The 14,957-nt window shown below is 34.6% G+C and overlaps 3 protein-coding genes across 4 annotated transcripts; 1 reads left to right on the plus strand and 2 right to left on the minus strand.

Moving 5' to 3' along the window:
* Positions 1-525: 525 nt before the first annotated feature.
* On the minus strand, positions 526-5,965 carry LOC106136620 (nuclear transcription factor Y subunit alpha). 2 transcript variants are annotated; one of them, XM_060950357.1, is made up of 9 exons: positions 5,812-5,965; positions 4,961-5,133; positions 3,958-4,021; positions 3,532-3,657; positions 2,794-2,882; positions 1,983-2,162; positions 1,520-1,602; positions 1,266-1,362; positions 526-687 (listed from the first exon to the last, which is right to left on the minus strand). In XM_060950357.1, exons 2-9 carry the CDS (start codon positions 5,123-5,125, stop codon positions 613-615), a joined length of 879 nt encoding a protein of 292 aa, XP_060806340.1. In that variant the 5' UTR covers positions 5,126-5,133; positions 5,812-5,965; the 3' UTR covers positions 526-612. The 2 variants fall into 2 exon arrangements, with proteins under 2 accessions (XP_060806340.1, XP_060806341.1); XM_060950358.1 differs by lacking the exon at positions 5,812-5,965 and adding an exon at positions 5,603-5,801.
* Positions 5,966-6,992: 1,027 nt separating this feature from the next.
* On the plus strand, positions 6,993-11,076 carry LOC106136653 (uncharacterized). The gene is made up of 4 exons (XM_013337274.2): positions 6,993-7,214; positions 7,298-7,474; positions 7,693-8,039; positions 8,635-11,076. Exons 3-4 carry the CDS (start codon positions 7,705-7,707, stop codon positions 9,272-9,274), a joined length of 975 nt encoding a protein of 324 aa, XP_013192728.1. The 5' UTR covers positions 6,993-7,214; positions 7,298-7,474; positions 7,693-7,704; the 3' UTR covers positions 9,275-11,076.
* A 545-nt stretch (positions 11,077-11,621) lies between these two features.
* LOC106136654 (uncharacterized) lies at positions 11,622-14,821 on the minus strand. The gene has a single exon (XM_060950350.1). It carries the CDS (start codon positions 14,678-14,680, stop codon positions 13,898-13,900), a length of 783 nt encoding a protein of 260 aa, XP_060806333.1. The 5' UTR covers positions 14,681-14,821; the 3' UTR covers positions 11,622-13,897.
* Positions 14,822-14,957: the final 136 nt, after the last annotated feature.

Consider the following 14,957-nt stretch of genomic DNA (forward strand, 5'->3'; position numbering starts at 1 on the left):
AAATTCTGTATAAACTTTGTACTTTTCTGTACAAAGTCTATGCTTTAACGGCACTTCCGCAAATCCCCGCCATTTTGGGTAACCGTATGTTCCGGGTATGGTTGTTTTTTTACGCTCTACGGAGGATACTTAAAATCTGTCATTGTATGCTATTATTTTGTTGCGGGAGTGAAGTTTCGGGCTAAACATCTGCTAAAGCTACAGCTTCAACAGCTGACGTTGAGTTGAAGGTTGTATTTATCCTCCAATCCAGGATATCTTTGCTTTCGCGTTATAGACCCTTCACTGGTATTGGTTAATGGCATAGCGTTCTTCGCTGCGATTGGCTAGTGGCGTGTTACGTTTGGAGATGTCCACACAAATGTATAGTGAACGACATATTCATAAGTTTGTATATATACATGTATCAATCACGCCTCTCCAGAGGCAGACAGAGGAACTGACTCTGTTCACTTGCCACAATCCCTGCAAACTTTAATTGCTTCTTCCATTAATTTCTCAGTTCCCAAATTTTCTTATTTTACAAAACTGTTTTCACTAACAACCATTCAGGTGTATTCACTCATAACAGTCCACATCACAAGTAGTCAGTCAATTTAACACTCAATTTTGTTACGTTGATTGTAACGGCTGATGCGGCGCGAGCCGCCGCCATTGGTTGGGTTGTCGTTCTGGCGCTTCGTCTTCCTGTAACAACGACAAGATGAGATCGTTTACACTGACAATGTCTAAAAGAAAAAAAATGATTTATTTGGTAAAAAAAGTAAACATTGCGAGGTCGTCGAAAGGTTTTTTTTTTTGTGTATATGAATTTGTTAATAAAATAACCAAAGATCTTAATCCGAATTTAGTAAAGTTACCCTGTTGTCAATGTTATGGAGGTGAGAAAGGAGGGAGTCGCTTCGTGTAATTACCTGGCTTTCCCACTACAGGGACAGAAGCTACCAGTACAAATTATAGGAGGATACATATATACGTACACATAATCACGTTAAAATCCCTTGCGGGGTAGACAGAGCAAATAGTCTTGAAAAGACTAATGGGCTACATTCAGCTTTTTGGCTTAATGATAGAATTGAGATTCAAATAGTGACAGGTTGTTAGGCCATCATCTAAAAGAAGAATCCCAAGTTTATAAACCTATCCCTTAGTCACCTTTTACTACTTCCATAGGAAAGTGGCGTGGTCCTATTCTTTTTTCTATTGGTGCGGGGAACCTACCATCTAGGAGAATAATTCAACATAATAACAAAACAATAACTCACATGAATGATAGTGATAGAAACGGTGTCAGGTTTGATGTCCTCCAAGTTCTTCAGGTCTTCCGATGTCTGCTCTCCGTGATCTGACCCGTGCCTGTTCCTGAAACGTTTTGATAATGATGGCAAAATTTATATACGTTATACACGTCTTTATAAGTTGATTGACTTTGATATTTATCACTTTTTACATCCACGACTAATAAAGTTATAGAAACTAAATATGTATGTGATTACAAGTTTTAAATAATAACACTCACTTTCTGCTGCCCGAGTGGAATCGGCCGCCTTCCCCACGTATCCTGTTCATGGCGTGTCTGTGTCGGGACTCGTGCAGATATTTCTGGAAAACGTAATAAAAAACGCATACCTATTAGTATAATGTTACATTTTCCATGCAAGAAATTATAATAACAGGAAATATTAGTATTTTTGTAGTTTTGTTGTAACAAAATAAAACAAAATCTACAAGACAGATTTTACATGAAAATTCTCAGAGGCCTATTGGAATCCAGGCAAGTATCATATAAGGCCGAGTACATTTTTTTTTCCGTAAGAACCACATTCTGTACCTTTTTCCCTATCAACAAGCTTGCATGAAGAGTTATGAATTTGGACGAAGCGTACGAAGTATGCAGGGATAGTGGCAAGTGGAAAGATGTTGTTTCTGCCTGCCCCTCCAAGAAAGCGGTGTGATTTTATAAATATGTAGGACAGACTCACCGGTCTCTCCTTGGGGATCTTCCCCAACTCGTGGAGCTTGGCTCGGGCAGCTCTTCTTTTCAGTATCCGCTTGTACTGTCTAGCGTTGACATACAGCAAAGGTTCCTCGTCAGAACCGCCTCCGGAACAACCCGGGACTTCCGCTGTGGCCCCGGCGGTGTTGTTGGATCCATTCACCATCTGTAAGGAAGGAATATGGACATTAATCTTGCGTAGCTTTTACCATGTTCCAATATGGGTTAGGTTCTCCTGCAAAGGTTGCGGAGGTCAGAACGGGAGTCATGTCCAGGGCACACGAGTTCAAGTACAAGAGTACAGTGTACACGTTAGAATGAGCGGCTAGCGTCTTCGTCGCCCATAACAGCAAGATTCCAGGCACAGACTCGCTGGGCATCCAGATGGCATCGCATCCAGAGGGCATCTGGTGGTGGTGCGAACCCATGATGCCCTCAAAATGGCAAGAAGGGCGCATTTAGTTAATTGTTTGTTTATTATAGTTTTTATGTATGCCTATATATTTATGTATGTTATAATTGTATTATTTTGTATAAGTATAAACATATTTATTAGGTTTGACCCACCTAAAGTTCTCTTTCAGACCCAATGGTTAACCGGTAGGTAATGCTTATAGAATTTGATACTTTGAAATTTTGTACAATAAAGTTTAAATAAATCAATAACATCAGATCAGATATTATAAGAATTTTGTTACGTAAAAAGTACCGGTTTCACAGCTGAAAGGAAACTGAACTTCTATAAAGGAATAGATTATGTCTGTGTAGATGACGTGTAACGAATTTGATATACTTACCATAACAATATTGGGCTGATTGACAATTTGCTGCGGCTGCACAGTGGCCGTGTTAGCCACTTGCACGAGATTTCCGTTCAGGTTTATCACTGTAAATATAGTAGATATAAACGCTGTTAGCTGGTCCAGAACCATTATTAATTTTTTTTATGTTTCAAGTCACAATCTCTATGTAGTTCAGTTAAAAAGGTATTTTATTATCTATACTAATATTATAAAGCTGAAGAGTTTACTTGTTTGAACTCGCTAATCTCAGGAACTACTGGTTTGAATTGAAAAATTATTTTTATGTTGAATAGACCATTTATCGAGGAAGTCTTTAGGCTATATTACATCACGCTGCAACTATTAGGGGCGAAGAAATAATGGAAAGTGAAAAAAACGGGGTAGATTATTCATCCTTGAGGGCTTCTATGATGCCCAAATTAACTACTCCACGCGGACGAAGCAGCGGGCACAGCTTATAAATGTGATAATAAAAGATTTTGTATGTACAATATATATGACTGTATGTTTTCAAAATAAAAGTTTAAATAAATGTAGGTATAATAATAGGGTCAGGTCAAAAGTACCCGAAACCGCCGAGCTTGCATGAAGAGAGTTATGAATGTGGATGAAGCGAAGGAAGTATGCAGAGATCGTGGCAAGTGGAAAGAGGTAGTCTCTGCCTACCCCTCCAGGAAAGAGGCGTGATTTTATGTACATATAATAACGTATGTATAATATCGGTTCACTTACTAGTAGGTTGATGTATAATCTGGTGCTGATCAATAGTAGGCTGCGTGTTGGCCTGCGGTTGATATAGGAATGTTTGTCCGTCTGGTGTCTGAACCAGCTGCATTGGTTGGATGCTGTTACTTGCACCTAATAATTAAAATAAGATTAGCTGAATGAGTCTGCTTGGCAAAATATGGAAAAGGCAAGAAGGTGAACATTAAGCCAAAAAGCTAAATGTGGCCAATCAGTCAATTCAACACTGTTCATTCTGTCTAGGGATATAGACGTGATTATATGCATGCGAACATGCTATAATGATTATTACACTGGATGACCAAATCACGTCAATATCCCTTGCGGGGTAGACAGAGCCAACTAATCATACTCATACGAATCATACGAAATATCTTTAAATGAAATTACGTAAAAATATTTTTAAATATGTACCTTGGAGACTGGATATCGGCACAATTTGTAGTTGTTGTAACTGCTGTCCATTTGGCGTTGCCACCTTTGAAATAATAACAAGAATTTAAACAACCATATATAATTATCGACAATCCTGCTGAAATTCGGCATCTGGTCTAGGGCGGTTTACCGAGAGCGGTTGCACTAAGAGCGGTTTACCGAGAATTCTGGCGGGAACAGAAATTAACGAAATTTTTTATTTTTAATGATTGCTGTAGTACAGTACATAGGACCAGTAAAGTAACATCCATACAATATCATGATTTTTTTTTATTTAACTTTTCTCATAATAAAGGTAAACTAAAGCACAGCAAAAACTAATGACGGTATGATGATCGGTATGATGATCATTTGGGAATGCAAGCGAGCAAAATTCCCATGGAAACAAATAAAATGGGATTGATAATACAAATACATACAAAGGACAATATTAATATGATGAATGATACTACTACCTGGATCTGTGGTGTGCCAATCTGAATGCATGAGTGAGAAAAAAGTTACATCAAATATTTGTTCCAAATAACTGTTTTAAAATTAAGATTATATATAAACCTATAAGTGGGATTCCCACATCTTCAAAATGCAATCTGTTATACTTCTCAATGCCCCAAACATTTTGATGTATTCAAACTAAATTCAAAGTATTACTACAATGTAAACTTAAATATTCTAATTACAATAATAAAACTGTAACCTATCAAATCTCCGCTTAAAAGTAACCGTGGAAGTATATTGGTGCAATTCACACCAACATGTTATATTTTAATTGTTTGTGTGTTAGTTGACTACACATATAGGCATGTTGATAAATTTTTGTTTTGTTTTTTAAAAATAAAGTTTGGAAAAAATTACATCATAAACAAAAAGCTGCCCAAGTTATAATAGAAATTTAACATTATTTGAGTAAGTTCAAAACGTTACCTTTTACAAAATAATATCAAGTAACATTAAATGAAGCAAGTGGATGTCTTAAAAGTACCTGAATAGCAGGGCCCGTTGCAGGTATAGCATGTACAACAATCTGCTGTCCGTTGGGACCCTGAACGATGTGTTGGGGGCTGTTCATCTGAACCACCTGAAGCTGTTGGCCATTGATGGTCACCACTTGAGCACCGTCAGAGTTTTGAATCTGTGCATGCTCCATCTTGATCACTGAAAATAATCAATTTGAATATTATTTATTTGACTCAATTCAGAAACAATTTATAGGAAAGCGTATCACAAGCTACAAAGTTCTATGCAACTAGAAATGCGCAAAGATGAGAGTAGTTTGATACAAAACTTGCGCTATATTTCTGAACATTTGGTTTACATTTTCAGCAGTAGGTACCTCGGATCTTTTAAGATTTATTAGTTTTGTTCATCCAGTTCATTATAAATATGTAAGATTATTGTGCCAGGTAGGAATGAATTTGGAAGTAGGAAAATGAAAGGAAAATCACGGGGGTGAGGTTCACACTAGGAATAGCTCTATACAGGAGATGATATTATTGCCTGCCGTTGAGTAGCGCCAACATAATTAAATGATGAAAACACTCGTGATGTGTTGTTTAGCTGAATCACAAAGTCGAGCAATATAAACAACTTAAAGTTTCAATAATACTTGGTCGAATAAACTTACCTATACGCAAGGAAAAGTATATAAAGTTTTATTAAGATTACACGTCACAAGTACGAGGCCAATGAAAGCAACGTCGTCAAAATGGCTGCTCATGTAACATCATCATCCATGATATAAAGTTTTAACATATTGTTAGCAAATAATTTTACAAATAATCGTAATAACACTATCATCTCAAAAGAATTTTCGCCGAAAAATAGTAAACTTACATTGGGAATCCTCACTGGTTTTTCGATGATTGGTTGACAAAGGATAGACCAATGGACGAAGTCAATGATCGCAAGGACGCAGTAGATTGGTTCGGCGCATTACCACTCCCAAAGAAGCGCGGTTTCCCGAATAACCAATCATTCAAGTAATTAAAAAGTTGTCTATGGTTTAGTTAATGAAAGTCGAAATGTTGTCAAAAAAGTAATTCAATGTTTTTGAGATTAACCAGATAGGGAGATATCTAACTGCCTAAGTAATTAAATTTACTGCAACAACGAAAAGTACAAAAAATTAGGTGAAAAGGATGAAATGAATGACTTCTTTTTACTTTTCTAGTTTGTCTTTGAATGAATGAATGTCAAGCAAAATGTCAAATTGTCAATGTTGCCAACTTAGTGCTTTCGGTGCTTTTTAAAAGTAGTGATTTTCAATATGTTAGAATATTTCACTAATTCTAAGGAAACAAGGAAAAAAAATCTAAGAAAATATTAAAAATTGTAAACAGTTACAGTGAACAAAAAAAAAAAATACTTAATCTAGTCAAATTATTCAATTTTTCGTAAGTTTAATAAATAAAGAGTAAGATGAAATTATGAATGATTATTAAGAAATTGTGCCTCAAACTTCATTCGACCTTGATCTAACTGACTCGGACAGACTGGATTGAACGTGTGTAAATAAACGGCGTAGTGCAGCGCCTCACCGACCGTTGACAAGCGGCAGCACGCTGCACGGGTCCTTAGTGAACGGCTTCTTTTCTCTTACTAAAATAAAATTACTATCGTACATTTATAGCCGTCATAGTATAGAGTAGTACCCGGCAAAAAAAAAAAAATAGAACCACTCCTTTTCTTTCCCATGGATGTCGCTTTGATAAAAAACTTGGGATCCTTTTTTAATGCGATAAGCTTGCATCCTGTCACTATCTGAATCTCAATTCTATAACTAAGCCAAAAAACTGAACGTTGCCTATCAGTCTTTTCAAGATTATTGGCTTTGTCTACCCCGCAAGGGATATAGACGTAACTTTATGTATGAATGTACATCTTGCGCCAAATAAAGATTTTTCTTTCTTTCTTTCTTTCTTTCTTGCTTGGTTTTTGGCACATTTGGCAATTTAGCGCTTTTTTGGGACCTATTTAGCGCCACCTTGCTAGAGACAACGCAACACTGTAAATTGTCAATTGTTGTGCTTGCGTTTGCGTCTGTCTGTCTTGCTTTGTTGTATTGGAATTGGATTCGTATTTCATGAATTGGATTAGATTAATAATATCTTAACTTTATATTTGTTGCTGATTTAAAAGCGAATGCTGAAGTGAATTAGGAAAACATACGATGAATTCTACAGTATCTGATGATTTATCTCGGGAACATTTAGCATTAGAAGCTGCAAAGTGTATTCGTAGGTTATCTTTTGAAAGTGGAACTTTGAAATATTTCAATTGTTTTGTATGTGACAATTTATTTATTTTGTTGTTATTTCAGAAAACATATTTACAAACACCCAAAAAGTTAAATCTTTACACAAAGAACTATTAGAAATAAACTTATCGGTGACTGCGTACATCGAAGAAAGTAAGAGACGCTTGGATGAGTTACGTTTGACCTTAGCACACGAAGCTAAGAGTTCTCATAAAGTCGTAGATATATTGTGTGAGAAATGTAAGTATTCCTATATGAAAACTTATTTATGATAAACACTTACCATCAGGTTTCCAATAAGATATTTGTATAAAAAAGATAATAGAGAGTGTTACTACATAGGTACCTAATGCTTAAACATAGTTGCCCTTCACTTGATGTGAACCAAATCAATTTTTTATTACTTTCAAAATTCATATAAATTCAGTCTGATTGACCAACACACTTGAATTTTTCAGAATATTACGACTATGTCTTCTCTACCACCTGCACCAAAAAAACGTATTAATATTAGAAACAATCAAAAACATCCACAAAAAGAAGACAATAACAATAGCAACAAGAGCTCGGAGCGGCAACAGGCACGGAAGTTCATAACATGGTTTAACCATATGATTGATAATGAACGGCAGAACTTCTGTTTATATCTATCTGATGATGCCATGTTGGAATATTTTGGACGGACAATAAAGACAAGAAAAAAAGTGGCAGCGTTCCTAAAACACGATATGCAATGTTCAAGACATGATTTTACAACAGTAGAAAGTATTGACAAGATTCAGATGAGACAGGAAATGATTTCAAGGTTTGTTGCTTTATATAAGAATTTATTTAAAAAAAATTCTGTTTGTGTGCCACATAAAATCGAAATCAGCCGTTTACCAATAAAAATGTAAATCTATTATTTTTAATATTGCTGTGGATATGAGCAGAATTACTTTAATACATAAAATAAAATGGATGTCCTAAGAAAGTTAGTCCATTTACATACATACATACATACATAAACTCACGCCTCTTTCCCGGAGGGGTAGGCAGAGACTACCTCTTTCCACTTGCCACATTATTTAGTCCATTTAAATTGATTGAAATGATATATATATTTTTTTAAATATCTTTTCTAATTGGACTTGTGTTTCTTGAGATTCTAAACCAATTATATTTTAATGGCTCATAATATATATACAGTAAACAGACCATATGTACCTATAATAAGATAAAAGATGATTTGCAACTAATCAGTCTTTCAAGACTTTTGTCTCCATCTAACCTGTAGGAGATAAAGGCTTGATTATACACATATATGTAAGTATTAGTTGGAACCAAAGCAATAATTATTAAGACTTGAAACCAATATTAAATTTAAAGTTTTAATAAATAAATTTAATTAAATTTTTCAGAAGAGGTGAAGAATCATTAGCCAGTCCCCATTCTCCAGAGATTTTTAATTTAAAAATAGAAAGACCGTCAAAAAGAAGGCTTCCTCGGTGTGAAAGTCCAGAATGGGCAGAAGGCTGCCAACCTCCAGATGAAAAAAGCTCAGAAAACAAAAGAATGAAGCCCAGTGAATCTCTAAACGATAATCATCCTGATGTTTTACCAAGAAATGGGGTAAAAAGAGCACACAGTGAGGACAGGTCGGAGATAAACAGTAAAGGAGACAGTGTCCTTGGCAGACGGGTTAAAAGGAAGTCTGTGCCGGTTACACCACCTAACTGCGAAGTCGGTCAAGGTGACTGTCTCCCGTCTACCAGCGGAACTGATTCCGATAGATCCCATGACACTTTGAATGCCCAGCTGCCAAAACTAGCAGTTGAATGCAATGGTTATATAGAATTCACAAGAACTAGAAATAATCGTGCTACAGACTCAATGAAGTGGGAGCGAAAATGTAAGGTACAAATTAGCTATTCGGAAGATCCTCTTAATATTGGCGAGTATATCATTTGGGCATTGTTGTATACTGATGAAAGTAAGTGCAGAAGAAATCTGTTGGCCGCTTTCGAAGAGGTTGCTATTGAAGAAGGGCTGGTGAAATGATTTAAACAGTGCTTCCAGATCTATTTTAGTTCAGGCCATACGGAATTGCAAAATTATGTTTAAAAAAAATTACGAAGTGAAATAATTTCAACATTAATACTATTGGCAATAATAATTGCCGTCTAAAATTACATGCATGCATTTCGACTTAAAGCAATATAAAATGTCCTTTTCAATTTAGTATGAATTGTAGGTATTACTTTTGATTAGTTCCGCCTTCATTATGTACCCGAGAACACAATTTCCCAAATAATCATACTTTTTGATATTAAAAATTATTATACATTATTACTATTATTACATGGGATTTTATTCATAGGCACTGCACTGCTTTAGGTTAAAAAAATAAGAGGGACCAAACTTGTATCCTATAAACTTGTGCACATTACATGTGATAACTAGGTAAACTAATGTATACTCTTATAGCATTTATTTTTTAGCTCTATTTTACAATTTGTTTATTTGCTGACAATTCTTTTTCCATGAATTTTAGATACTGTCACAAACTAGGACTTAAATTGAGCATGCTGAAGGTATTTTTCATCTAAGATGGTTTTTGGCACAAACTGGTTGAAAGAATAAAAAAAGAAACAATGTAATAAGCAAACTATTTTTTCAGTGTAACAGGTACAATGTAAAACCTTCTTTATTGTGATTAATATTAGGTCAACTTTGATCATTTTCTATTGCAATATAGAAAGTTTTAGCACGTACCGATATCATGAGATCCATCCTAGATGTAAAAAGGCCGCCGACGGTTTTATTCCAAGAATACAATTCCTGTTTCATCCGTTTAAAAACTGAATTATTCCACTTTGTCCCACCAAGCTGCCTCTGGTGGGGCAGAGTAGAAGCCTTTAAATTCACATTGGAATCGCCTCTACTATTTAGTGGGACAGTTTCTACTAACGAATTTGTTGTAGGTTCTACAACACTTCATGGCGGCCGCTCCTCCAATAGTTTTATTGCCATAATTTAAATGTGGCACTGCGCATACGCCAAGTCTAGTTGATTTGGCTGTACAAACCTATCAACAAATCTTCGATACTTGACCACATTACCCTTCAAGCGACCATCGCCATACAAATCCTTTGATGTTCGTAAACGACTTCTTTACGCCTTAAATGATTGTATGTATGTTTATTTTCTTTAGTTGCTTGGACATGTCAAGTATCGAAGATTTGCATAGTTGTCGACACAAACTCTGTGTTTTTGTCTTGTCATTAGAAAGTTACACATCATAACTATGCAATGTTATTTGTAAGTGCCCTGTACTTTTCGTAAGTATAGGCACAATATAGAATGTCTTATTACTGAATTACAAGTTGGGGTTGTATGAAATTTATATGACGTCAATATTTTTTGTTCTTGAATATGCATTCACAATTTTATATTTCCTTTCAATATGTACCACCGAAATTAGTGTCGTTCTCGTTTATTTTACGTTAGTATTTTAGTCTCCTTTAGAATAGTCATAGGTATAGGTTATTGACTTAAAAAATATCATGTTTTATGTTAACATCTAATTGGTGATACTTGTAGGTACGAAGCAGGCTTCTTTGTAAAAGATTGATGATTGTCGTACTTCGTCATAATGTAATATTTTTTTTTAGATAGTGTCCCTAATTTTCTCCTTCATATGAGCGTATGAATTGTAAATGAGATTTTCAAGTATAATTGTTCTTATATCTACTTTTAAGTTCATGTTGTTATAGTCGTTACTTGTGAAGTAACGAGAGGGGAGATTTTTGTTTTTAATTATGCTAGAGATGTATAAGACAAATAAAGTTTGTTTAGCAATATTTGTGGTTTTTATTTTCTGCCTACCCCTCCGGGAAAGAGGCGTGATTTTATGTATGTATGTATTTTTGACCAGCATTTGCTGGCACAAATTGAAATTCCGTGCGATAGGTAAAATTAACTAAATTGCTATGATTCCCTTTCTGTGCAAAGATTCCTCCGTGGTCCAAAGGGTTTTTATTAATAGGTAAAGGAAAATCAATATTATAAGTCCCGCGAGTTAGGCTGCACCACGCCAATACATATTAATATAAATTTGAAAGTGTGTTTGTTTGTCAGTCTTTCACGTCTAAATCACTGAATCTACATGTCGTGGAGTACGGAGGACATAGTTTTTGCTCAAATTTTATTCAACACATAAGCGATGGGGAATATTTGATTTATTAGATAAGTAGGTAGGTACGTAGTTTGTCCATGAAGAATGTGTAATCTGTGTGTTTGTGGTCAAATCAATTTTTCAACTTTAAACAAAAGTCCGCCTGAAATTTTGTTGTAAAAACATTACAACAAAATTTCAGGCGGACGGGTTAATAGTAAAAAATGGATACTTAGTAAAAAAAACTATATTATTGTCTTAAATAACTAAATAAAGAACAGTAACATTTTAAATATCCAAATTCATACAATTTCCAACTACATTCATGAATATCTTTGATCACCTTAAGGAAAGATGTATACAAATACAAAATTTAGGATCTCGCCGTTCCCTCGTATAGTTCTTCATACCAGTACGGCTATGAGGATATTAAAAAAAAAGATATTTCTGCCATACATATGTCGCACGAATTAAATTCATATTGTAAAATTAAGTAGATACCTATTTAGTAAATCCTGTTTCAGATCTATTACATTATCTAATTTGTGGCACCATTATAAAGCTTAAAAACTAATAAATCTAAATAGATTAACTTAAGTAATGATATCTGCGCGATCTTAATCATATTTTTTTTTTACCAATAACCCACGTGGGCTCAGTAAAGTAAGTGAAAGATATCAAAAGTACAACTATATTTTACTGCTTATTGCAAAACACGTCTATAATTCAATTTCTATTATTTTGCGTGAAACGGTGGTTTTATATAGGTGGAAGAGTTAGAAGTTAATTGAAAATAATGCAACGCTATTTTCAATTAACTTCCATCTCGTGCTTTGTCATTGTAATGTAATTATTATTTGCTCACTTCAATTCGTGCATTTTACAATAGTACTTTTTCAATTAACTGATTTTTACCGAAACCATTGATTAAACTCAATGAAAATTTGATTAAACTCTACAAAAATTTTACATACATATAGTCACGCCTATATCCCTTGCGGGATAAACAGAGCCAACAATGTTGAAGAGATTGATAGGCCAAGTTCAGCAGTTTGGCTTTGTGATAGAACTGAGATTTAAGTGACAGGTTGCTAGCCCATCGCCTAAATAAAGAATCCTAAGTTTATAAGCCAATCCCTTGGTCGCCTTTTACGACATCCATGGGAAAAGATAGACCGGTCCTATTCTTTCTTTTACATGTTACACGTATATAATAGTGGAGATTTACAAGAGAAATCTTTTTAGCACATACCCCATTTAATTTGCCCATCTCTTCTCTTATTTATAGATAGTTCTTCTTTGCCATACACGCACACAAATATAAATGCCCTAGGGCGGCAAAAAACAAACCAGCATATAGATTAGTTAATAATGCCTAAATTTATTATCTCAACTAAAACACAGGACTCTGCTCCCATGTCAATTAAGAAAAATTCTACTTTAGCATATAAACCTATCTAGAAATACAAATTATCTATCTGCAAGTAACATTTCTAGGCAATAGTAGCAGTTGTCAGTCCAATGTTTTTATTTTGTGTGTTGTACACACGTCCAATAATCATTTGAGGTAAGCTCAACTGGTACAGTGGCCCAGACATAAAAGTTTACCAACTTTGATTTATCTATGATACAAAAGCGGTAAATACTTTCATTGTTGGTCACTGTACTGTACAAAGTTTTAACAACAATAAAATGCATAGCATTTAAAATTACATGTTAATTTGAGTTATCACCAAAATAAATGCAGATGAGAGAGGAATAAAAATTGTAACATGCTTATGGTATAACATTTACCTCTAATTGTAAATTATCATATCAAGTGGCTTATAGTCTACCTAAGTAGGCCACATATTAATTCCACAATTATATAAATATAGATACTAAAGTTGCCTTTAATCATAAATATAGGTAGGTAGGTAAGGCATTCACCAAATTTTGTAATTACTAGCTAATACTACTACAGACCAGCCATTCTTTTTAACCGAAAATAGCAAAGACACTTTACTTCAGCAGTTTACTATGTAAGTATGTCCACCAGACAACTAAGTATGACGAGGACCACTGCTCCATATGGTACCTGGTTCAGAGCATATCTACAGCCAGCCAAAAGAGTAAATGCAGCTAGTGTGATGGGTACCTTTGAGGCGGGTACCATTGGAGATGCAATTATTGACTTATTTTTTTTATTAAATTGTAGGTAATTTTTAAATAAAAAAAAATTATTGCATGATGATGAGTTTGCAATTACAAAAATAATTTTGTGACTTTGTTACTTTAATACATATCACACCCTAAGAAGCTACTAATAAAGACTGGTTTTACATGAATTTAATACAACAAAATATCTGAATTAAAAAACCTAGTTCTCACCAAATTTCATAAATGATGCTTTATCCTATCTCTTATAAATAGCCGAATACTATAGAAATAAAAATAATATCATATTTAATTGAATATGGCGACCATATCACAAGAGGTCACAATCACAATCAGTTTTTTAAATGAATTTACTGAAATTGTGGATCAACACCCTGATCATTAATGTTTGTGTCAAGTTCCTCATTTGCATTATTATCTTCTAGTGCTACATTGTTATTGTCTAAGCCCCCTTGATCCCCTTGGTCATTGCTGTCCAATGCTGGGTGTTCCACAGCATTATTGCTTTCTAAAGGGGGTTGCTCTGCTAATTTTTTCATTTCTACTGCTGGTTTTTCCACCAAGTTGTTATTATCTAAAGCAGGACTTTGCTTCATTGGCTGTGCCGCTGGCGTAATCTTCAATGGAGGTAATGGAGCTGCCTTTGTTGTTAATGCAGTCTTTAATTTCTCAATCTCTTTCTCTAATTCCACAATTTTTTGCTTCTTCTCCACTAACTGTGAGTTTTCTAACCTCAACGTCTCAATTGTAGCAGTCATAGTAATTTGCAGGTTTTTAAAAGACTGCAGCTCTGTTGTACACATTTGTAGCTCAACTTGCGTTGTGTTTACCTGTCCTTCTGTTCTTTTCAGCTTGTTCTTTGTCATTAATATGTCATTGGCTAGTTTTTCTTTGCCTTTGTCTAAATTTTGCACTTTTTCCATGTAAGTGTTTCTTTGCTCCATCAATGTTAAAGAATCAGCAACGCAAGAAGATTGTTGTTTTGAACACTCCTGGAGCTGTGAACTCATTTCAGAGATTCTTAATCGCATCTCTCCTTCTAAGGTCCAGCTATTGAAGAGTGAAAGGAACAGTAGGATGCATACAGCAAACAAAATATACATGGGCCATCGACGCATGGTATCAATACCCATATCTAAATTCTAATGTCAGGGAAAAAGTTCAATACACTTCTTTAACAGTAACTACAATAAATATTAATAATTTTCGACACGACGACAAAGTAAAAACAAAAGTAAATTTTAATTTCTATTTACACGTTTTGACAGACAAGATATTACTGTCTTGTCTTGACTTTAACAGGCAGGTAAAAGTAATGAATGAATGGAATGAATGACAATAGAAATGGACTAGAATGAATCAGAAACCAATAAAGTTGAGTGTACATTTAGCATCTTTTGGTAGAATTTT

Source organism: Amyelois transitella, chromosome 21, assembly GCF_032362555.1.
Source record: "Amyelois transitella isolate CPQ chromosome 21, ilAmyTran1.1, whole genome shotgun sequence".
Classification (NCBI taxonomy): Eukaryota; Metazoa; Arthropoda; class Insecta; order Lepidoptera; family Pyralidae; genus Amyelois; species Amyelois transitella.

Coding starts and splice junctions, on each gene's coding strand:
- LOC106136620 (XM_060950357.1), bottom strand. CDS start 5,125: ATGGAGCATGCACAGATTCAAAACTCTGACGGTGCTCAAGTGGTGACC. Junction 2,883..3,531: donor GATTATACATCAACCTACTA/GTAAGTGAACCG, acceptor CTATATTTACAG/TGATAAACCTGAACGGAAAT. Junction 2,163..2,793: donor ATCAGCCCAATATTGTTATG/GTAAGTATATCA, acceptor CCTTCCTTACAG/ATGGTGAATGGATCCAACAA.
- LOC106136653 (XM_013337274.2), top strand. CDS start 7,705: ATGTCTTCTCTACCACCTGCACCAAAAAAACGTATTAATATTAGAAAC. Junction 8,040..8,634: donor AGACAGGAAATGATTTCAAG/GTTTGTTGCTTT, acceptor TAAATTTTTCAG/AAGAGGTGAAGAATCATTAG.
- LOC106136654 (XM_060950350.1), bottom strand. CDS start 14,680: ATGGGTATTGATACCATGCGTCGATGGCCCATGTATATTTTGTTTGCT.